Source organism: Anoplopoma fimbria, chromosome 20, assembly GCF_027596085.1.
Source record: "Anoplopoma fimbria isolate UVic2021 breed Golden Eagle Sablefish chromosome 20, Afim_UVic_2022, whole genome shotgun sequence".
NCBI lineage: Eukaryota > Metazoa > Chordata > Actinopteri > Perciformes > Anoplopomatidae > Anoplopoma > Anoplopoma fimbria.
This window is the reverse complement of record NC_072468.1, coordinates 3,485,641-3,511,429: the sequence shown is the minus strand read 5'-3', so window position 1 is coordinate 3,511,429 and position 25,789 is coordinate 3,485,641. Positions and strand designations below refer to the sequence as shown.

The following is a 25,789-nucleotide window of genomic DNA, read 5'->3' as shown; positions in this document are numbered from 1 at the left end:
ACCATCGGATCATTGCTATGTATTAAGAGTTGTATGTTTAGGGACACAATCCGTTCTTGAATCTTAGGTGGAATGATGGACAGTGTTTATTTAGGCAAAATGCACAACTTCTGGTATGGAGGGGTACAAATACACATGCTATTGATGTTAAAATTGATGCTAAATCTAGGGCCATCACCACCATCAAATTTCTGCCACATCAGGCACCCAACATCAAATGGGGTGCGAACAAATAACCTCTTAAAGCACAAAAACATCAATTGTTGAAATAGAGCTGGCAATACGGTGCTTCATTCACTGGGAGCCAGTGCTTGCATATTATTCTACACAGCATGTATCAGCTCAACAGCAGCTGTAAGTCCGCTGCCCAGAATCTGACCAATCAAAGTTTAAGCGTGTCATAAGATGTCCAGAGAGAGAGAGAGAGACAGAGAGAGAAAGAGGACGAGAGAGAGAGAATAGATTACCCCAGAGCCCGCTCTTGCTCTTTTCCGGGCTCTGGTGCCCCACTTTCTCTCTAATCTTCCTTTCTGGTCTGACACACATTCCACAGACAGATAGACGGAAAGGATTTACTAGGACCTCTAAATGCATTGCCTTTTTGGTTAGAGTATTGCCATCCTTATTTGGGGTTTGCAGAACTGAGAATAACTTAAAACAGTCATGAAACCCAATTAACTTAAAAGCCAACAACATTTTTTTTTTTTAAATGTATTGGACAAATGAGACACTGTGTGTTCAGAAGCGTGAACCAGCATCACATCAGCATATGGTCGGAACGTGCAAAAAGTCAGATGTCACCGTTAATCATTTGCAGTGCAGAGGACAGAGGTTCATATTTCCACTGCAATAACTGAACGCAATAACAATTGAATAGAATGATGTCTGAGTCATGGGGTCTGAGTCACATACGTCTGGTTTGCAAGACTTAAGTCATAGCTAAAGTTGCCTGCATTACGCTCACATTCATTTTAAATTGCAATTCTGTAAATCATTACATAGTCAACATGGTAGAGATATTCAAGTCAGGTTTTAGGTACAAATATAACAATAACAATAAAGTACAATAAACCAAATGTACCTTTAGAAAAATTCCAGCAAACAAAACTTTGTTTTAACATGCATGGTGTAATCATACACAGAAAAACTGGTACAAAAAGTAAGGAGTTTGGAGAGGCTATACTTAAAACATACAAAGAATTAAGACCATGTAGACACATTATCCTAAAAAAGCTCTTAAAAAAGCCCGGAGATTAGCTTTAGTGTTCAGTAATGTCAGAGGGGTTTGAACCACCAACCTTGTGGTTACCCCTTTTGCAAGAGGTTTATTAGGGAGCAACATTTTTCAACATATTTCCACAGAAGTCATAATACAGTTTTGGGTGTGCACAAGGAGCGGCACTGTATTATTCTCTCTTGCGTATAAGCCCAAGGCAATGTGTGAAATGCTTAACTGAAGATTAAATGCCAATGTAAAAATACAATTCTTAATGAATTGCTGTTAATAGCTGTAATACTGTAAAAGCAAACACTATCTGGTATAAAAAGGAGGTGCACATGTACATGCACGTAGACAATGTGCATTCACATTGACCATTTAAATCAATATACTAAATATACACTGCAAGTTCCCCTTTACCATCGCAAAAGTCAATACTTGCCTTGATTTATATCATACAGTTACAATCGAGCTATAGACTTACATGAACCTTTGTGGATGGCCAGAACTTCCTACTGTTACAGTATGAGGGCCCCAAATTTCCCATGACATCAAAGCAATTAAGAGAAAAACATAAAAAGTTGACCTTTAACAAATTGTAAGAAGATTTTTAATGAAAGGGACTTTTAAAAGTGTGAAGAATGATGAAACTTTGGTTGCTGAGGAGAAATCCCTGAAACACAATTTGCACAGGCTATCCTTGTTATTTCAAGAGTACAGAGTATATCGAGAATAACAAGTTTTTCTCTAACAAAGTTAGGAAACAATACAGACAGCAGTCTGAGGTAAAATGAACAGAAACATGGAAGCGACTTGCCATCTACCAAACGGGGTATCAAATGTGTACGTGAATGTGTATGTGAATGTGTATGTGAATGTGTATGTGAATGTGTACGTGTACGTGTGTGAATGTGAATGTGTACGTGTATGTGTATGTGTACGTGTATGTGTATGTGAATGTGAATGTGTATGTGTACGTGTATGTGAATGTGTACGTGTATGTGAATGTGTATGTGAATGTGTACGTGTGAATGTGTATGTGTATGTGTATGTGTATGTGAATGTGTATGTGTATGTGTACGTGTATGTGAATGTGTATGTGAATGTGTATGTGTATGTGTATGTGTATGTGTATGTGTATGTGTGTGTATGTGAATGTGTATGTGAATGTGAATGTGAATGTGTATGTGTATGTGAATGTGTATGTGTATGTGTATGTGAATGTGTATGTGAATGTGTATGTGTATGTGAATGTGTATGTGTATGTGTATGTGTATGTGTATGTGTATGTGAATGTGTGTATGTGTATGTGAATGTGTGAATGTGAATGTGTATGTGTATGTGTATGTGAATGTGTATGTGTATGTGTATGTGTATGTGTATGTGTATGTGTATGTATGTGTATGTGTATGTGTATGTGTACGTGTACGTGAATGTGAATGTGTATGTGTATGTGAATGTGAATGTGTATGTGTATGTGTATGTGTATGTGTATGTGTATGTGTATGTGTACGTGTATGTGTATGTGTATGTGAATGTGTATGTGTATGTGCCTGTGGCCTTCCCTTTCCCTGTAGGAAGCGAGAGTGGGAGGCCTCTAGTCTGGGAGATACTGGTGATAATTTAAACCAGACACACACTGGAGAGACTGAACTGTTTGTCAGTACAACACAACACCGCCTTGTTTGCAATAATGACCACCAGATTACATCTACCATGTGTGTGTCTGAGCCTTTGCATGCATTATATGTGTGCACGTGTGTGCTTGTGTATGTGTAAGAGCCCTCTATACTGTCAAAGAGTTCGTGAGGGGACATTCTCCATCCGAATGTCACCCCACATCCATCTAGCCGCCCCCGCACACACACAGACACCCGCCGGCCTGCACTCTTCATACAAACACATCATTCATTCAGAGTGTTTTATGATGTGTCTATGGGACGAAAGGGAACAATCCAGACACTGAAAGCTCACTGAGTCAACTCACTGAATGAGTAACTTGAATGGACTTAACTTAACCATTACTTATCCATCTATCAACCAATACAATGACTATGTTATCTCAGACACTCAATGATAAACTCGTACCTATTAGATCTATTTAAAGAACAGCGAACATGCTTGTTCAGCACATTTTACAACACATTCACTGAAATCATTATTTCCCTAAATACAAAAAAACGTTAGCTTAAAATGATTATATACAGAAATATAAGACACAATTTATGCACAGTACAAGTAACCTTGACTGAATGAGGTAACACTTCATCCAAGTTCACCTTAATGGTCATTGTGCAGCAGATGGCTAACCTGCCCAGTCACACTGCAAGAAGCTGATGACGGTATCCCACTGTGCATGCATGTTTCGGTCTTGGAGTGTTAAGGCAAATTGTGTAGCTGTTAGAGGTCGACCGATTTTTAAAAGGCCAATAAAAAAACAATAGTGTGGAGAAAAAAAAGCTGATTAATCGGCTTATACCGATCAAGAGCTGATAGTGTTGCGTTATATATCTGAGATATAACTTTTGTGGGGAGAAATAAACTAAAAACGTGGCAGATATGACACAAATACCACTTGTTAGTTTGATGTATTCACTCAATGTAATTAAAGCTTTAGCCCACATTTTCTAACCCTATCCCTATATATAAAGTAAAAAAAAAATTCTGAAAAAAATATCTTAGACAACCTAAATAATAGATATCTACAATATAATTTATATTCTGTAGTGCAGCTATGGCTGTAGCGCACTGAATGCCATTAATCGGCCAAACCAATTTATCGGTCAACCGTTGTAGCTGTGGCACTCTAAACTCAAGTATGACACATCACTGGAAAATCTGAGCACAGTAACACACCTTTTATTTCTGTCACTTCCCACCTAGCTCTTACTCTCCTCTGTCTCCACCCCCCCTCTATCTTCCCATCTTTCTCTCTGTCCTTGAGGGGAGTTTCAACTAAGTAAAAAAGTTCCTGATGATAAACAGAAAATGGGTCAATGTTGCTGTCACAGAACGGCTGTGTGTGCACCTGGTCTCGACAGCCTGGACACAGACAGGAGGTGAGGGTGTAGATACAGAGGAGAGGAGGACGTGGAGAGGAAACTAAATAAGAAAAACATTGAAGGTGAGAAAGTAAGAAAGAATGTTTAGCAAGAAGGAAGGGTCAGAGGATAGTCAACATTAAAAGACTTTACTTCTTGAAAAAGTAATCAAATTCGTATCTAAGGGGAAATGGGTAACATTAACATAATCATCATAATCGTCATAATTGCGTCTACACTGCAGAGGCTGGCAGAGAGAAGTCTTTGTCAGAATCAAAAACAGTGCATTTAGAGTTGAAGTTTCCTGACACAAAGTTCTCATTAGGCCTGATTAATATTCCTCTGATGCAACGAAGGCCTTGTAGGGCAGCACTAGGATTGTAAGCTTAACCATCTCTATGAAGTCCAGTGAGCCGAGAAGTAAGAGCATGGAGGTATAGAACAAGAGCAGACTGTGTTGGGTCACAGCCTGGCTGCTGGGAAGTGGTCTTGTGTTAATGTGTTCAACTTTCACAGGGAGAAAAACCTAAAATTAGCGCACACAGTCACAACAAACATACTTGTGAGGTAGACACGCATAGGCCGGTGCTTTGAGCTAAACAAATTAGAATACGCACACGCAGTCAGCAGACAGATGCAATTTCACGCACACACTTACGTGTGTGTTTGAGGGAAACTTAATATAAGCTCAGTTTCTCACGAACAGAGACGCACACGCACTCAAACCAGACATAGGCAGACAAACCAAATGTTATCAGCCCAGGGATATCTTTGCAGTTTATGTAAGTGGTAAATATTTAGGAAAGGTTAGTAATTGAGAATAAAATCAAAAATTGAACAATGACAAATATTTTTTTTTTTGCAAAGCCAACAATGTCAACTATCACACGTTTTCCAATTGGTTAAGGCTAAATGCAAATAAAACAACAGAAGAAAATGAAACTCTCCCAGAGAAAAAAAAAAATCAAACATGAGTAAAGTCCATCAATGCATTTCCCCCCCAGAAAGGAATATCAATTTGGCAACTTGGTTAATAAATGCCTATCAAACCACTGCAGAAAGTAATTACGCTGAAGTTCATTTGCCGAAGACATGTGTTATGAATTTGGCTTTGCATGCATGTCAGATGTTCCAAATCCAAAGCTCACTGGTCTAACCGGGTTTATGTTTAAACAAAAACAGAGAGCAAACAGTGCTAACATCCACAAAACACTTGTGTAGACACACATTGCATGCACGCATAGTCAAGTGCACGGAGGATTCTTTTCTGGGTCAAACGCTCAAAGGTGTTTGGCCTACTCTTCTCTGTGTCTTGAAAAACAGACAGAGTGTCCTGTGTCTTATCCTTCATACACAGAAAAACATACACTCACACATTTGTGTCCCATAACTCCATGACGAGGGTAATTTGGAGCCCAAGTCTGAATTTGCAATTTCAGTTGGCAGATGTTTGTATTAAAGCAGATGGTTTCGGCTGCATTTTTCAAAGACAGTTCCTTTTATTTTCTCTGTTAATGTGTTTTAAAGTCTACCATGAAACGTGCCAAAAAACAGGTTGACCCATAAATTTATCAAACACAGAAATCAAAGACGGCACTAAATCATCCTGAGGAATCTATATTGTGTTGAGTCTACGAGGGGGGCAAAAATGATTTTGTGCATTTCAGTCTATATGATTGAGTCTCTAATTATGACGATATCTGTGCTTGAATTGTAATGTGAGTTCATACGTTAGTCTGTGTATTTGACCCATTAACTGATTTAATTGCTGGTTCCAGTGATCTTTAAGAGTCCCAGAATGGGGTCAGAAGAGAACAGAGGGTGGATTGAGAGCCACGGAGCTAGTTCAGGGGATGGGATTTAGGTCTGAGCTGGACAGAGGACAGGAAATGTACACAGCTAGGCTGAATCTGTTAGTGAGGACAGAGCGCTGTCAGAGAGGGCATGAGACAGTGGGTTAGTTTAGGATGTAAGGCTGCTCTGTAACAGAGGGCAAGCCATGGGGAGGCAAAGAGGAAACTGACTGCTTGATTTTTTTTTTGGTGAAGCTCTATTGGGGCTCTGTCCATGGCAGAGCACACAGAGCCTGCTCAGAGAAATGAGCAAATGGCCGACATAATTAGACTGAAGTCTGTTCCGAAAAAATCGTAGGTTCAATGCATTCCAAGTTTGGTTAAGAAAGCCAAAGTGTGCATGATAATTTAACAGGAAATGTTACTTTTGTCTTTGAGCCTATCAAGTAAAAGTACATCTGCATTCAGATCAAATTTGATAGTTTATCAAGAGTTACTGTGAGCAGCTCAAAAGAAAAAAGTGTCAACTGATATCAGACGGAATCCCTTCTTTACCTTAACTATAGGCTGGATGTGCGCTGGTTCCCAGTAATTATATGGCCCAGTATAAGTGAGTAAAAGGGGACGAGAGAGGGAGAACAGAGGCCTCATTGAGAAACAACCAGGGCAGGCATATGCACACACTCACACACACGAATATGTGAAGCATGTGCTTGTCTATATGCACCCGCAAGCTCAAATCCCTGCACACACACAAGACAATCAACAGATACTTGATTTCTCACTCCCCTGGGACTCATTCAGATTCAAAGATTAGATTACGGAGATCTACAGTATCTAGTTCATGTATACACTAATTACTAACTCTTTTATCTCCCGTTTAGACTTTTTGGAACCCAATGTTTCACCTCCAAACTAAATCAAACAATGCATCAACTGAAAAACTGAAAAGTTAAAAAGAGTGATATGTGAATATGTCATCTATGCCTGTAATAGTGACAGGCATACATAACAGATAACAGTTGTGACAGCTTCTACCAGAGGCCCCAAGTGAATTACCAGATGACTGGAAATAGTAGAAGGTAAATCTTTAGGGACATCTGGGGTTTACAACCCCACTTACCCTTGGTACCTGCTACCACAAAAACACCTCATGGACAACTCTTTATAACATATGCATGTAATCTGCTGTTGGGGAGTTTTACTTTGTCCTTTTTTTCTGTTTCAGAGACATGTTGCTTCAAATGTTTTAACAAATATACTGCATATAGTTCAAAATTTAGAACATACGCACCTCTGAAGTGAAAGTTATTTTCGGGTGCCGAACTCATTGTAGGAACTCAAGGGCCTCAGCGGAACTAAGCTATTCCATAAGGAGGGGCGGCACTGATGTTAATGGGAGAGGTTATACAATGGGCTGAAGCTAGGCAGTGTATAGAGGTCAGAAAGATGTAGCACAGCTACTTTGTCCCATCTAGAAGCAAGATGGAAAATATAATGCTATGAGAGAGCGTGGCAAGGGCATCTCAACCAGTGTACCAGTATGGTAAAAACACCTCTGGACTATTTTTACTGGTTCAATACTTTATTCCCAGTATACACCATTAGACTTTTGTAATGAGAAAATTAAAACTTTATACTGAAGGATTTAAACTCGGATTTAGCATCACACCCACTACTTCAACACAACAAATGCATCTCTATTCCGTTACCCCCATTCTCTGCGCCTCCATGTCCACAGAGAGACAAGTCATTAAAGTTGTATAAAGGCTGCAGCTGACCCTGACATACTGGGATGCTTCTAGTCAACATATTGGTGAGGTTTATGTTTGGTTGATGTTTTGTTTTTCTCCACTGGTCCAAGTGAAACAGGTGGCTGCCAAGGTCTTATTGTAATACTGGCAAATTACAAAATCAGGTCCAGTCAGATAGGGAGGGACAGACATTGGGGTAACAAAGTATAGCCAGATAACAGCAAGTAGCATCTGACAACAGGACTGCAGTTAGGACAACAATAGCCATCATTTTGCCCAACAGAATGTATTGGGTCTCTTAGCCTATTGGATGTGCTAAAACAGCTCATTGTTGAAAGAATAATTTATTGTTCATCTTTTATGTTATCGGTTTGTCAAGGCAAAACCAAAAATATACAGTTCATTGTTCACACAGGGGAACTTTTTGAACAGCAAACTGAAAATAATATCTGACCATGTATTTACAGTTCTAGTGATATGGAGCTGTTGAAGGGGATTTAATGTTCTGTTTATGATATTTTCTTTCCTTGCTCAAAGCAGTCTCAATAACTGGAAAGGTGACTTGAGAGTTCAAGTAATTATCGTCTCTAAAAACATGTTTATAAAACTTAATAATCCTTTCAGGTCCAATTACATCTAACAGGCTTCTACATGCTGGCTCTGTGGCAGGTGTCCATTTCATCTCTACAGAGTCAGACGTGTCCAAACAGACTCAACACTAGCTGCTGACAGAGTCACCGGGAATAATATACTATACACAGGCACACGTACGCATACAGTAGACACACTGTGACATACTAACACACTGTGTATGAACATACACAAATACGCACTCTACATGCTCAGACAGTTTCCTGACAGCTGCCAACCAACATGCGACACAGGCTTGGTTATTTTTATATCCTTGAACAAACTATTATGCTATGGGGTGGTGTGAGAAATTCAGTGTTGCGTGCGTGTCTATGTGAATATGTACTTGAACATGTTATAACCAAGAACAACAGTTTTAAAGATCAGACTCTGGGATTTCAAACAAGCCATCTAATTAAGTCTCAAAACTGGTAAAACTTGCTCTACGTATACCTAGCGAGACTATTAGGACGGTAGGCTCTCTGTCCACAATGGGTTGTCCGTATACGAGCAACATACTTTTGTCTAGTAACCTCGGGTAGGTCATACCTGCCTTCAACTTTATCAAAGTTAACAGCCCTTGAGAATATGCTCTTCTATAATTGCCTGTTTCTAGTCCCACAATATGCACTTCTTGGAAAGGGTCAACATTGCATTGCTGTGTTATTTTTAACATCTGCTCTCCTTGTCTGGTCTGTTGTGTGGAATGACCTCATCTCCCTGTGCAGCCTGGTGGCCGTCAGCTGTTTCACCGTGGCTGACTCGAAAGAAATCTCACTACCAAGCCACTCAGTCACTCTCACACTCACTTGGTGAATGGAATACCACAAAGAGGTAGCACTGGTGTGAACACCGAAACACACACACACACACACACACACACACACACACACACACACACACACACACACACACACACACACACACACACACACACACACACACACACACACACACACACACACACACACACACACACACACACACACACACACACACAAACCCACACACACAGAGAGAAACACAAGCTAAAAAAAAGATGCATACACAAGCACGTAGAAACAGACACATACGCAAACCCATTATACGCAGGAAGAAACTATGACAAAAGTATAATGTGGTGCAGAGCAGAGGGAAAGAGGGGATCTACATGGAAAATGAAACAGTACTTCATGAAACAAGAGAAAGGATTCTTCTTCTGCCGTCTCTGTTCTTCTGCGTCTGTTCTCTCTTTACAGATTCAATAGGGCTTTGTCTCATTCTTCACCAATGACGAGTGCAGTTTCAAGTTTTCAGAGGGAGATGATATGGTTCAGACTGCCGGGTTTTGTCCCAGCCAACAGCCGAAAAAGAGCTGAAATGAAGATCGCGAAATTCCAAGGAGTCTTATTATTTATAGTTTGATTTTTGCTTGTAAAATGAATTATTTAAATTGACTTGCCTGTCTTCTTGTTACATTTTTTGTATTAAATAAAAGGGTTGCTTTAACCATTAGGCACAGGATACGTATTATACCTTGCAAAAAAAAAAAAAAAGGGTTAGGGTGATTACTTTAGCATGCCGGTTATGTAGCATATAAAGTTGTACCCTGCACTTGCTTTGAATTGGTCCATCTTCAGTGTTTTTATAAACTGATTGGTTATCTAGAAGGGGTGGGAAAAATAATTGGATCTTAGAAACATTATGATTCTCTCTTAAAACACCGATACAAAAAACTACTTAATTAGAAATTCATAGGGCTCTAAACGGACGGCTACTTTTATATACTGCAGTGGCGGGACATTTGGGGGAGGTGATAATAAGGTAAGGAGATTATTGACAGAATGTGATGTGACTCAATGTGAGCTGTGAGCTGCTCATTTACCTTGATTCTTTTAACCAAACTTGATTTACCAAGTGCCAAAAACTGTTTATTTATACACTGCTGAAAAAAGCTTTATCATGTGCACCATGAATAAAGGCTATGTTATGAAATGCTCAGATTATGCTTATAAAATGTGAAACAACAAGATAAATACATCACTTCCAACTATGTTGTTTCCATTTTTAGAATCAAACCCTAAGCAGGGTGGTCATGTGAGTGTGGAGCAAGAATAGTTTTGGGATCAAATCATAGCACCTTCATCTGAAAGCTAATCGAATTGTGAGCTAACTAAATATTCCTTGTCCTCTTGCCTGGAGAATCACATTTTTTCCTTTCAGTAAATTTACAGACACTCTTGGTAATGTCTTGTTTGTCAGTCTCCTGGAGACTGACAAACACGTGGCCTGATGTCTGAGTACCTCTATCAAGTCAGACCCAAAATATGTTTAATCACATGACTTTAAATCAAATAGAACCATTAGACCTATTACAGCAAATACGGTCACACTGCTTCAAGGCAAGCAACTCTGTGGGTGCGTGATGGGACCGCCCAGGTGTGTGTTTGTGCCAACAGTACATGGATACAGGCGTATGTCTTATGTAATGGTTTTCAGCTTAGTGGACAGGTTCAAGGTTAGAAAAATAGATACAGCAGATACAGAAACAGAGTAGGGAGTAAGGAAAGGTGACCCATAGAAAGTAGGGAGAGAGGAAGGAGCTGCAAAAAGTGGCAAAGGAAACATGTGTTTGTTGATATGGAATATTTTGTTGTTAATATGACACAGTGACACGCAACACTAAGCAGAACTCTTCTACCAAGAGCTCTTGAATGCTTTCCAATTACATTGAGTTTTTAAAAGGTGATATTTTGGTTTGTCCCATTTCAGTGCAACTGTTGGTTTCCCAGCTTCACAGCACAAAGTAAATTCAGAGGCTTGAAACTGATGTTGTAAACTTTCTTAAATGATTAACCGGTGTTGAGAGTGTGCCAGGTTGCCTTCTGAGAAACTTGCTATTGACAGACAAAGCAAGCCAATCTGTGTTTTAGACCAAACTAAAAAAAGGAAGTCAAAGTGGAGCTGTCAGGGCTCATCATCTAGAGCTAAAATAAACAAAGCTGAAAAGACAAAAGAGGAAGAAAAACAACTGGAAGACTAAATGCCCACAGGGATATGTTATAATGACATAAATCATGAAAAGAGCAGCTTTATTTTAAAGGATGAATATGTACAGTAAACCCTGACATACTAAATATTTACCTGAAATCTTATTTATAAAGGCAACATATGAATAATAAAAAACATGCAGAACACAGCTGGAAAAAAGTCAAAAAAGAAGGCAATGGGGAGATGCCCAACGCACACTTCATTGCACTTCATCAGAATAAGACAACAAAGAAAAGTGAGCCCTTTGTGCAGGGAGAAAGTCCAAATCCAAACAGACCACAACAAAGCACAGCCAAACAGGTGGTTTCAGCTAATCCTGTCTGTGCGTGTGGCCACGAATGTACATGTCTTTGTCCGAACACCTTTAAATATGCACCTGTAAGCATCTATGGTTATGAGTGCGTAGCTCTCTGTCCTCTGTGTGTGTGTGTGTATATATATATATATATATTCCATACCCTATACATATATTGTTTCGTGTCTGTGTTCACTGTAAGCTCCAATAGACTCTGAATAAAAGAGCACAACAGTGGAAAGAAAGGGCTTTGTCTGGAAACTTAAGTATTTCTTTCTTTCTTTCATTCAAATTCTTCCACTTGGCATTCCGGTTATTTTATTTCACTCAACTGTAAACTGGTAAGCCGTACTTTACCTTTACAAATCTTGGCAATGAAAAGAAGCATACACACTCAGAGTTTATTTTGGTAATACAAATTAATCCTTGCATCTTAATCCTCATCTCTTTTCCAACCCTAACAATGCTTTAATTGGGTATTTTCAACCTGGTCCATGTAATGCAACAGACCGGCCCAGCATCCCAAGTATTTTTCGTCGCTGTTCATCTTTATGTATACATCTGGTTTTCATGAATCAGTTCAAATAAATCACTTAAACAAATGCAGAAACACAAACAGCATGCAACAGCTGATAATTATATGAAGCTACAGACTTTTGCTGGACCGTTTCCAAAACTCAGTCAAAAGGTTTTAACAACAACAACATAGCGATTAATCAAATAAATCAAATAAAAGCATATTTTAATCCATTTTATTTTTGTTATTGTTTAGATTATGAAGACTGTGTTGTGTTGTATTTGGTTTATTGGCTATTAAACAAGGAAGAGTGAAAAGAGAAAATACTCACTATTATACATTTTACACTATTTATTAGGTCTAATGCATCAGCTGTATTCACTTGAATCAACAGATGACTTACACTTCAATACTAACATTGTAATAAGGACACAACAATATTTGAATATAACTTATACAGCTGCTGAGCAGGCATGAGGGAGCACATCCAAAAACCTGTCAACACTGATAGTGACAGTTCAATAAGTTACATTCTAATGGAAATAATTATTCTTGCATGGAAGATATGAAAAAAAGCCACAATAGGCCATAGCTGTTGCAATCATGAATATTTTTAAAAATCCTAGATAAATCTTGGGCAAAGTTTCAGCTTCTTTGAATAAGGTGTCTTCCTGTTACTTTATAGCCTGAGCTTAATCAAATCATTGAGGTATTTCGGAAGACATTGATTCCACCTTTCATTAATTACAAATGGAAACAAAGCATTTTGTATTTAGTAGGTATACAGGACTGGAAATGTATTGAAGGGCCTGAGTTTGAACATCTTATGCATCGTCTGCAATTCCGGTCTTGCTCGGGGTTACCTGTGTCATTTTGCAAAAATAACGTTTAATTCGTAGTTATTCCAGGTTTAATCCACATTAGGAACTGAGCAAAATGAAAATGGACTGGTCCTTAAATGGAGGCTTATAAAATGGTTTGTATGCACATTTAACATTTATATAGTTACAAAGATGCATATGAGAACACACCATTGCCTTCCAGGTTCAAGTTTAGGAAAGACTTCTGTTAACGTGTCTTTCAAGCTTCTAATCAGGCCGCTTCGGTGATAACACTGATAAGAGGGTACCTAAGGTACTTTCATCTCAACACCTATAAACTTAACTACTGTCACACATCAAAGTCTGCAGAGTCAAGTGATCAACCGTTACATTTTTATGAGCTACCATCACTGCCAGTATCTGCAAGGCTCTGCAATAGTGAAACCGTTTACAAAAGGGCGGCCAAAAGCCTTGTTCACCTGTTTAAGAGACTAAAGAACCTTTAACAGGTGCACCGTCAAATCTCAGGTTACTTTTATGTTTGTGCGCCTTTATTCTATTACTATTATTATTATTATTATAGCAGAACATTAACAGTCTGTATGGTGTGGTGGTAGGGAGATAAAGGGCTGTGTCCTTTTTTACCATAGCCCCTTTAACACACACACACACACACACACACACACACACACACACACACACACACACACACACACACACACACACACACACACACACACACACACACACACACACACACACACACACACACACACACACACACACACACACGATTTCCATGCCGTTACCATGGTGATGACTGCAGGAAGCAGGTTAGGACTTGGAGACACACAGAAGGAACAAGAAGCAAGAAGATGGAGAAGATAGAAACTATGAAGGAAAGAAGTCATCATCTTTGTGTAATGTGGCCTCAGCAGCCTCTGGCTAATCATGATGAGCAAACAGAGAGTGGTGTGTCTGTCAGTACTAGCCTTTATCTGATCTAGACACAAAACCATGCAGATGCTCTTTAACATCAAACCTATTGACGCAAGCACACACACACACACACACACACACACACACACACACACACACGCACACACGCACACGAGCCGAGATGCTCCTCTGCTACGTAGGTGAACAATAGAGTAAGCTAATATCTTCACAAGGTCGAGGAGGCTACCCGTGGCACCTCTAGAGGTCCATTACATTATGATTACTGTAAGATCTTTTATAAGTTTCTATTATAACAGTCGGCCAAATCTGTATTTTCACCAGATATTTGAGCTTCAGCAAAGAATGAATCAAGCTGAAGGGTGTTATGAGCACCGAGCTAGTCTACAGAGGATTACATATACAGTATTATATGTACAGTTACATATAAAGATAAGAATAACACAGATAGAGATACACATATTAAAAGCTTTTTGCTATATTATGGTGTCAAAGCGTTCATAAGCTCATGCTAAATATGATAAGCAAAAGAAAGGCTTAAAGGCTTAACTAGTGGAAAAACATTTGCCGCCCTTACGGTGTACAGCACCAGTCTGAAGTGTAGGGTTTAATACAAACATTTTAGGAATGTGCAAAGATAAACAACTGGAGGCCAAAAATGAAACTATAAACTGTAGTCCAGGTAATAAAGACTCATTTTAATACCCTGGTACGATTATCTGGTGGACAGGTAATCCATCTCTGATACAGACAGCAGTGTGTCAGCCATCAGTGCATTATAACACATTATCAATGCTTGCCTCTATGCTGAGGAGCTCAGGTGTAGAGCTAACGGTGTAATGCAATACTGCTTACCTAACATATGTAGGGAGCATGGTGAGAGAGAGTGATAGAAGAGCAGATGAAAGATGACGCTCTTCAGCCGAGTGAATATGACTCCTTCACAGTAAACATTCATACTGTGTGCGTAAGACAGAGAAGGAGGGAGCAAGAGAATTATGACATGCTGTACTCCCCCATCTCTCTCCCCCCTGGTTTTCACTGCAGTAGGTGAGGTGATGAATGTGTGTGCCTGTCTCTGTTCCTATTAATAGTATTAATAGTAGGAACCAGGGTCTGAGGTGTCAAAGCTAGGGAGGGATAAGATCTTTCTCTCTCTCTTTCTCTTTCATACGGATAACAGAGTTGAAGCAGACTCCACGGGACAGTCCAGATGTAGCAGAGGTTGGGGGTGGGGGGCAGAAAGCAGGGGAACGGGGGCAGAGGTCGAAGACAAAAGCCAGCAGCAGAGCTTCAAAACAGCATAGTGACGGATTTACTACCCATACGATAAAGCAAACAGCCCACAGAACTTCTCAGCACAGTGGGGTGAAAGACTGGACTTGCACAGCGGGGCTACACAGACAAACACACTGACACATAGGTGCCCAGACACACATAGTGTTTAACAGGGAGTTCAATTATTTAACCCTTTCAGCACTGTGCCACACTGGGACTATCAAGAGTGAAAATGACACTGATTCCTTTAAGCGATCATGGATAGTTTTGCAGAAGAAGACCACTAGTCATACAATCAAGATTATGAATCTGTGCGCATATTCCTACCTCGGGAGTTGGTAGCCAGGTCGGCCACTTTCTGAAAGGCATCGAGGAAAGCCGCCACAGCAACCACGGTCGCCCTGGGAGAAAAGAGTAAAAACGGAGGGTTTAGTATGGAAGTAAATACCTCACACTTTACTGAGGAGAAACAATATATGGCACCATGTTTTATAAAACTGTACACAAAAAAAAAAGAAGAAAACCAAAGTACAATAATGAGGGCAGAAGCAGTACTTTGATTCAGCCAAAGGTAACATAAACACAGGTGGCTGATCAACGGCAGCAATTACATGCAAGTGTGCACATGTATGCTACATTTTAGATTATGAAGCTTGCATCAACCTCGATCATTTGATATTTTAAGTATGTATGAGTGTCTGTATTTACTGTGAGCGTGTGAGTAAATTCAATCTGAAACGTGCCCTGCTGTGTGCGGAATGTCTCAGTCTACCGCTGGAATCTGTCCGGCTCAGCAGAACAGCTCTTACAGGTCAATGAAAGGATCAATGTGGGATCTGCCCTGTTGATCTAAAAAGGAAAACCAGATCTTCTGTCATCTTGTATGGTTTACCAAGTATTTACAAATTGCAGAATAATATAGTGTTTATACATATCAGACTGAAGAAAGGGCAAAATTCAACCTCTCATGAAAAAAAAAAGGAGTGGAAGATTGGCGTCGGATTACTTTCTGTTTTACTCATTATAGATATCTATCTTGCTGGCATCCCGACTGATTGCCTGTCTGGCTGCTTAACTGACCAGTTACTTTGCCAGCTCATTGTTCAACTGGCAAATACTAACTCACCTACTTCAGAAACAACAGGGCTCTCATGATTAAGATCAGAGGTATGGAGATGACGCTCTTTGTGTCTGTAAGTATGCGTGTGCACGTGCATTTGTGGTATCTGATCTCCACAACAGAGACAATGCAACAGTCATGCATTCAAAAAAAAAAAAAAAAGAAACAAAAATATTCCACACCAAAAGAGCATGTTTGTTCTTACCCTGAGGACCTTCATTTGTAAACACTTGTTATATTCCAAGTGCCAACAGTTCAAATGGGCCAACAGAAAACCATCATTACACAACTCGTGAATTTCCATAAACCTTACCGGTTTCCATAAACCTTACAGGTAGCTTTCACAACAGGGCAAAACAATAGCTGAATACAGCTTGGTGCCGTTTCTAAAGTGTGATTTGCACATGGAACAACAGCTTTTTTAATCCCTAATATTCTAAAACCATAACACATATATTTCTATGTGTTTAAGGAGTACTTCTTTTTTTACTTTGTGTGTATCTTAAGACACTTGCAAGGCACTGGCAGTAGTGCTCCTGATGCATGGCCTCTGGGGTGGGGTGATATCCTTATCGGGGAAGTGTATCAGTTTTACACATCAAAGTCTGTTTACAGTTCTCGGGGAGTACTACTGCATATGTGAGATGTCAAGGCAACATCGGTCAGGGTTGAACACTACAAGTTTGAAAAAGAAACTCGGTGTGAGCAACCTTGGGTTCCAACCCAGAACCAGTGCTGACCACTGAGTTGTGACCTCACAAAATGACTTACAAGATTTAAAATAGACTGAAGGTTTATTGTGCTTTCAATGTGTTCCTAATGCTGAGTTGCAAAGTATTTTTTCTCAAGACTGCTTATGCGGTTATTTGCTTAATTGAGTTACAGTTAACATCTCAGAAGGGCCTCCTACGAAAGAAAGGTAAAACATCAGAACGCAATTGATAAACAAACCTGATCCAAAATTTAGTTTCAAGCCTAAATATTCTTCTACATTAAAGTGACAGCCAAGTCTTAGCATTCCGTCAATAATCAAACTTTCTTCATCCCTCAAAAACGTAGTATGATTGGTTGTTAAGAGCTGTGTTGTTGTAGAGCTGACCAGATGATCTAAGGGTGTGTCTTGCAAATGGAAAAAGAAACATGCACACAGGCACACACAGATTCCTTTCTATTTAAAGCCCAGTCCAGCCACCAAAGCAACCTTCAACTGATATCTTTCTCCGCTAATATAAACCAAGTACACACTGGTCGGTGGATTATATTTTACATGCACTAGCAGCAGAGTCTTGTTCAGTCAAGCTTAATTCATTAAACTGAAACAGGTTTGTGTGGGAAGCGGTTTTAACAGAAGCAAACGTTTAGTATTAGTGGCTCCGGCCCACTGAAGCACAATGTGCAGAAGTTTACAATTACAAACCATAATCATCTGCTGTAATCTACTCCATTCTTTTACAATGCCAAACTATTAAACTGGTTCAACACTTTCAACTCCTATCTTCAGTACAACCGTGGAAAGGTTGTCCGCTTAAGATGGAAAAATCATAGTTTTTAAACATTTAAATCCTTTTTACATTTTCTGGCTCAATTGACAATGAAATTAGGTAACCTCTCAACAGATAAATGAATACTAAGTTGATCCCAAAGGCAGAATAATCAGGTTTCATTTCAGCTGACAGTCAGCCGAAAACCCCCAAGACTTCTGTGGCTGTGAAATAAAACCCATTGCTGCTACAAGCCTTCAACTCTGCACAGTGCTCCAACAATGACCTGCCTGCTACCATTGGCCTTAAAATCTGCAAACGCCCTGTCCTGGAGTCAAGACAAATGACTTTTACATCTATTCCGCAAGGCCTTGGCCGAGCCAATCTAAACTCCCCGTAGACCCTGGCGTAATATAGCAGATTGCTCTTTCTGACAATGATATATTCAGCACTGCTGCCCCCATCTATTCTTAGATCAACAGAACCTGGAATGTGACTGTAGTAATTCTGAATCATAGAAATGCAGTTGTCTTAAACTCCACTTGTATGACACAATATACAAAAACTCATGACAGATAAGGTGCTTTGAGACGGTTTAATATGGGGTTTTTTTTACCGTCAAAACTTTTAGGACTTCTAGTTGAGTCCAAATAAGTTGTATAACAATACAGTTCATAAGCTGAATGTAAAGTTTTGAGGTGGTCTGTTTTTGACAAAATGTTCTTCTTCTGAAGCAGAGGGAGAGAGGCCTCTATGTACGCCGAGCTCTGCAGCTGCATCAACCATGATCCACTAAACAGACCAAACACTGACAAGTTAAAAGAGGACTGTGATTAGAAATCAGCTAGCCTATATTCCACCCTGCCCTCTTTCTTCAAAGCTGTTATGCGTGTGTGTGTGATGGTTGCTCAAAACCAGAATGGGCAGAAAAAAAACACCATATTTGGACCAAGAAAATGACTGAACAGGCTCAACACTGTAATTGGTTGATTTCCTATGTTGCTTTGTGAGAGGGGAGCAGAGGGTCTAAATTACAGAGTAGCCTGCTTTAGGACATCATTACACACACAGACTTATGCCGCTACCACTGCTGGATAGTCACTTATCCAGGACGAGGCGGGAAGGTGGGTGTGTTTGTGTTTTACTGTGTGTGTGTGTGTGTGTGTGTGTGTGTGTGTGTGTGTGTGTGTGTGTGTGTGTGTGTGTGTGTGTGTGTGTGTGTGTGTGTCCTTCTATGAAGCCTAGTCCGCAAGCAGATTACAGAGGTCCTTGGGTGTAGGTTATGGTGTAGTTGAAGGGACTAGTTTGGGTGTGAAGGAAGATAGATCTTAGCCACAATGCAAAAAAAAGTAATTAATAATTTACCGTTTGGTTTTGTTGGAACATTGGTAAATGATTAAATTCAACTAAACCAAACGTTGGTAAATTATTATGCTAAATGAATTTTTTGCATCGTGGATACGAGTGTCTGACTGTTCCTTCACACTTTTAATTTTATCTTGGTCGGGACATCTCCAATAACCGCGTGCGTCCATCTCTCTCATCTTGAAGGGGGCTAGTTCAGCCAAATTTTGAGTTGCTGGAAACCGGCTTTAAAGCAGACAGAAAAAAACTAATTTGTAGGTCACCGTGAGCAAGTCCAGATAGCACACTCTTAGCACTACAGCAGCAGGGGCATCGATAGAGCCAACCATATGCCACAACTAATGCAGCATAAACCCTAAAATACTTAAACATGGTTGTCTTTCTCTGAATGACACTCAAATCATCCTGTAAAGAAGGAACTGATCATTTCTGGCAGCAGCATCTGATTAATCCTGATAGAGCAAAAATGTGGTGTCAAAATGGAAGACAAAAAGTTTAAGTAACATAGTCATATATCAGACAGAAGGCAACTTTTTGCGAGCACCTCCATTATCAAGCTGCCACTAACTGACTAAGACTGGGAAAATAGATCTGACTGACATTCTGTAGGTTTAACTGACCTTTCCACCAGTACAATTACTGGTAGATTTGTTCTTTTATCATTGCCCTTGGTGCCCAGACACAGTCATCCTACTGCCAAACAACCAGTCATTAGCAACAAGGCTACAAATACTCCCCTGAGCTTTAGCATGGCAGGGTCACATATTTAACCCCTGAATGATGGAGACACTTGAATAACATATCACCATTAATCAGCCTTAATACTGAGAAAATTGAAGACTTGGACACTGAGTGGCCCCTGGAAAGTATTGTTAAGTCCCTGAGCCTTTGTCCAACTGTCACTATTAGTCTGTCTCAGGACACGTGGACACTTAAATGGCAAGAGAACTGCCATGCATTGTTAATCAAAGGATAATTTAGACCAAAGGACATCCATATTTACAGTACTTGCTGGACAATAAGCTTTTATTTCAGCTGTCATAAAGTGTTTGTCTCCTGACACGTGGCCACTTAAAACCAACTAGGGGAGGCGGCTGGGATTGGCATCCATTGTTAACAGAAGACTTGGAATAATTTTGGCAGGAGGTGTGCAAATTTACAGCATTTGAAATACAAATTAAATCAGGCTTAAAGAAGACTAAATGGGGTGGAGGGACATATAATGCCCCCTGGACAGTATTGTTCAGAGATTAGGCTTTTATGTAGACTGTCATTTCTTGTTAGTCCAAGGACACGTGGAAACTTAAACCATCTTCAGAGAGAAATTGACTGACAACTAAAAGTCCAAATGAAACACAAAATAAGTTGAAAGAACAAGATTTTTTGGTGTATAAGGGGGTCATCATGGTTTATCAAAGATGGTATGAAACAATCACAGTGTTGTTTTCCTAGCCAGTAAAAGTTGTAGTCACGTTTCCATCCAAATTAGCACAAAATTTCACAGAATTTTCAGGAAATCTGCAAAAGACAATGCTAATGTGTGCTACCACCCACTACTGGTATGCAAACATAAAATAGTTTGACTTTGCTTTCAATTAAACATTAAAATCTGTTGTATGTGCACATAAGTCTCACCTGAGCTGGGACTGCAGTTTGCCGGCCTTGGTGATAAAGTCCTCCCAAATAGGGTAGCTGCTCTGTGGGGACAAAGAAACACAAACATGGATGACACAATTGTCAGAACAGATTTCATTATTCCCAGACTTACGTAACAGTTCAATCAACATGACGCCAAACCGATGCCTCACCTCACCTGCAGGGCTAAACAGAATGAATCCAAGGCTGAGGCTTTCCATTACATGTGACCAAGTTTATCAACCAAAAATGATGTGTTTGTCCATCTTGTTGCTAGTAGACATGAGGGAATTAGAAAATATAAGCTATTGGATGAAAAATGGTTTATGTATGCAACTGAAAACCATGATGTTTCGTTATCTGCTGATGGGAGAATAGAATAGAGACTGTTAAGTCCTGCATGTGATGGGTTGTAAAATGGGTCACCGGCCTCTTTTGGAAAAGATCCCCACACAACAAGAGCACTAATTCATGGTATAATGAGCCTGGTTCCCAATGGGACTCTAAATTTACCTAATTCAGGTCCTGGGCTGAAAATAGCTGAAGAGCCTTCAATCGAAACCATCACAGCGAACAAGTGGCCTAATGCATCATCGTTGAGAGACAGCACCAGATAATGTGATGAATATCTCATGAGCACATCATTGTCACTGATGTGCTACTACTTTCAGGGGTCTGAGGAATGTCATGTTTTTCTGTCAAACATTACACCCAACAACCAACTCAACTCTCTCTAGCTACAGTACCTCTTTTTCTCTCCCTCTCTCTCCCATTTACCCCAACCTCACTTTTGTACTTTTCGACCCCTGCCCTCTCTTTGCATGCAGCCATCACTATCAGATATCAAACATTCCAGCCCCATGACAAATGGGCTTTCTCTGCATTTCTCCCATCATTTCTTACTCCTCTTGTTGACAGCTTGGGTTTAGTGAGCTTCACTTTATGTTTGAGTACACACCCCCATCTGTAGCGCTCTAAAATAAAAGGCATCACTGAGAGCGAGCATGACTTATGTGCAGACAAAGCAAATACACTGAGCATTTGCTTACTTTTTAACTGGTTTTCCTGGCAGCATAGTTACCTGACAGTTAAGAGACAGAGGACCATGGCTGCCTGGTCAAGTGAGACATGGGACGCCGAGAAGTGCTGAGTGTCTGAGCAGTATTCATAACAAACTTCATGACTCCAGGAGACCCGATGGCTGCACATTTGACCTACACATGTCAAAGCCTTTTTCTACCCCTGACAGCTACATTCCCAGAATTCCTTCGGTCAAGTAACATTATAACAGCTGTAAAATGTGCTAATTGTCGTCTCATCGACCAATCTGCAACGTTAAGAGATAAGATCTTGCCCTAGTTTTGAGTCTGACGACTGATCTATTCAGGCCTTACCCACTGAGGTCTGCTGCATCCACTTCAAACTGGAACAAATACACGTGCAAAAACACACTGGATTCATTTTTGCATTAGAACGCAGGAAATGGAGAAAAGTGCATTCAGATACAGTACCAGTCAAATGTTTGGACACACCTTCTCATTCAACTACTTTGAAGAATCTAAAATATAAAACATATTCTGGTTTGTTGAGCATTTGTTTGTTTACCACATAATTCCACATGTGTTCCTTCATAGTTTGGATGTCTTCAATATTAATCTACAATGTAGAAAAAAATAAAAATAAAGAAAAAACATTAAATGAGAAGGTGTGTCCAAACTTTTGACTGGTTACTGTATAACAATGCAACGTAACCACAACACACAAACGTACGCAGGTTAATATAGGAGCAGGTAAACTGTGGGCTACTGATGAAGCCATCGTAAACATCAGCTCTAACCTCACTCCATGTTGTTCATCGACTTATTATATTCCTTTATTGATCCCCATGGGGGAAATTCAAGTGTTGCAGCAGCTCAACTACACAGACACAGACAATAAATACACATACTATACAACTACACAGACAATAAATACACATACTATACAACTACACAGACACAGACAATAAATACACATACTATACAACTACACAGACAATAAATACACATACTATACAACTACACAGACAATAAATACACATACTATACAACTACACAGACAATAAATACACATACTATACTATACAACTACACAGACAATAAATACACATACTATACAACTACACAGACAATAAATACACATACTATACAACTACACAGACAATAAATACACATACTATACTATACAACTACACAGACAATAAATACACATACTATACAACTACACAGACAATAAATACACATACTATACAACTACACAGACAATAAATACACATACTATACAACTACACAGACAATAAATACACATACTATACAACTACACAGACAATAAATACACATACTATACAACTAAATAAAGATAGACTTCAGTGTGACGTACATACTGGACCTATCAGGAGTTCTGTCTGACGTCAGATGAACCTACAATAGCTCAACGTTATGAAGCAAACGAGCAGCCAGGTGTTTGGGGAGTTTACCTGGCTGTTACCTGGCTGTTACCTGGCTGTGGTTCGGATAAACATGCGTGTTGATAAAGTTGGCTCTGCTCACCTTCATGTCTCCGATAACAGTCTGAAACAGTCCTCCCAGGGCGCTGCATTCCTTCTCGATAACAGCCTCCATTTTCAGGACCAACTCCGCCGGTCAGTCCCGACTCGGTGAGCCGCTTCCAGTGCAGGAATACCAAACACGTCCTCCCAGAAAACACCAACAAAAACGGACAGACTGGTGTGCAAAGACGCTGTTGTCCCCGGATGAACAACAACTTTTAGTTCAAGTCAAAAGACGCTGCTGGGACGATAGAGACATTTAAACCCCGCTCACACCCATGGCTGGACCGGGAAGATACGCTTTTTTTTTGCAGTTTGCTTAGTCGAAACTGGAAATATTCCCAAAGCAAGGCTTGTGATGTGATTCCCTATCTTGACAGGTAAATGCCGACACTCACGGGTTTCCTGGCTGAACTCCTCCACACTGACTGAGTGGGAGGAACGAGAGTCAAGACAGACGGGATGTAGAAGACAGTGCGTTTCCGGTTGGTTATTTTACACCAGAATAAAACATCAAATTATTATTATTATTATTATTATTATTATTATTATTATTATTATTATTATTATTATTATTATTATTATTATTATTATTATTATTATTATTATTATTATTATTATTATTCCTTTATTGATCCCCATGGGGAAATTCAAGTGTTGCAGCAGCTCAACTACACAGACACAGACAATAAATACACATACTATACAACTACACAGACAATAAATACACATACTATACAACTACACAGACAATAAATACACATACTATACAACTACACAGACAATAAATACACATACTATACAACTACACAGACAATAAATACACATACTATACAACTACACAGACAATAAATACATACTATACAACTACACAGACAATAAATACATACTATACAACTACACAGACAATAAATACACATACTATACAACTACACAGACAATAAATACACATACTATACAACTACACAGACAATAAATACACATACAATAAACTACACATATTATACAACTACACAGACAATAAATACACATACTATACAACTACACAGACAATAAATACACATACTATACAACTACACAGACAATAAATACACATACTATACAACTACACAGACAATAAACTACACAGACAATAAATACACATACTATACAACTACACAGACAATAAATACACATACTATACAACTACACAGACAATAAATACACATACTATACAACTACACAGACACAGACAATAAATACACATACTATACTATACAAATACACATACTATACTATACTATACAACTACACAGACAATAAATACACATACTATACAACTACACAGACAATAAATACACATACTATACTATACAACTACACAGACAATAAATACACATACTATACAACTACACAGACAATAAATACACATACTATACAACTACACAGACACAGACAATAAATACACATACTATACAACTACACAGACAATAAATACACATACTATACAACTACACAGACAATAAATACACATACTATACTATACAACTACACAGACAATAAATACACATACTATACAACTACACAGACAATAAATACACATACTATACAACTACACAGACAATAAATACACATACTATACAACTACACAGACAATAAATACACATACTATACAACTACACAGACAATAAATACACATACTATACAACAAAATAAAGATAGATAATTACGAAGGTGTTAAAGCCACTGTGGGCCATTATCTGTAATATAATTTACATGTAAAACTTGGGAATACGTATTTGGTTTAAGTCAGTGAAACACGTGTTATCATAGTAGGATACTCTCAATGGGGTATCATTTAAAAACAACAACAACAACAAAACATTGGGCCAATGAAATCACAATACACAAACAGAATTGTAAACATGCACATCGGTTGAATGCAAACTAAATCAAACATGCAGTAAAACTTTATTAAGTAAAATTGTTTGACACTAGACGTGTTCTTTTATTGTGAAGGAATACACATATATTCCGGTATTCTTCTGTTTGACTTGACTCCATGGTGGTGGGACATTGAAGGTTAGCAGGGAAAGTGAAGAGGAGGGTTCACAAGTTGATTGATGTTTTTCATTTGGTAGCATTGAACTGCAAAAAAACAGGGATTAAACAATGGATGGATGTTTGAACTAGGGGTCTAAATTAGTAAACAGGACTTTGTAATAATTTAACACAGTCTTTTTTTCCCCCTGCAAGTTTTGTCTGACTTCATTAGTGTTGAGGATGC

The 25,789-nt window shown here is 39.2% G+C and overlaps 1 protein-coding gene across 4 annotated transcripts in view; it reads right to left on the bottom strand.

Moving 5' to 3' along the window:
- Positions 1–23,940, bottom strand: part of LOC129109120 (protein MTSS 1-like) — a 53,562-nt gene extending 29,622 nt beyond the window's left edge. For all 4 annotated transcript variants that reach the window (XM_054621090.1, XM_054621093.1, XM_054621092.1 and 1 more), the window contains exons 1-3: positions 23,525–23,940; positions 20,937–20,998; positions 15,663–15,736 (exon numbers count right to left, since the gene is read on the bottom strand). In XM_054621090.1, the coding sequence (XP_054477065.1) occupies positions 15,663–15,736; positions 20,937–20,998; positions 23,525–23,596 (208 nt within the window). In that variant the 5' untranslated portion in view covers positions 23,597–23,940. The remainder of the gene's footprint in view (positions 1–15,662; positions 15,737–20,936; positions 20,999–23,524) is intronic.
- Between the last annotated feature and the right edge of the window lie 1,849 nt (positions 23,941–25,789).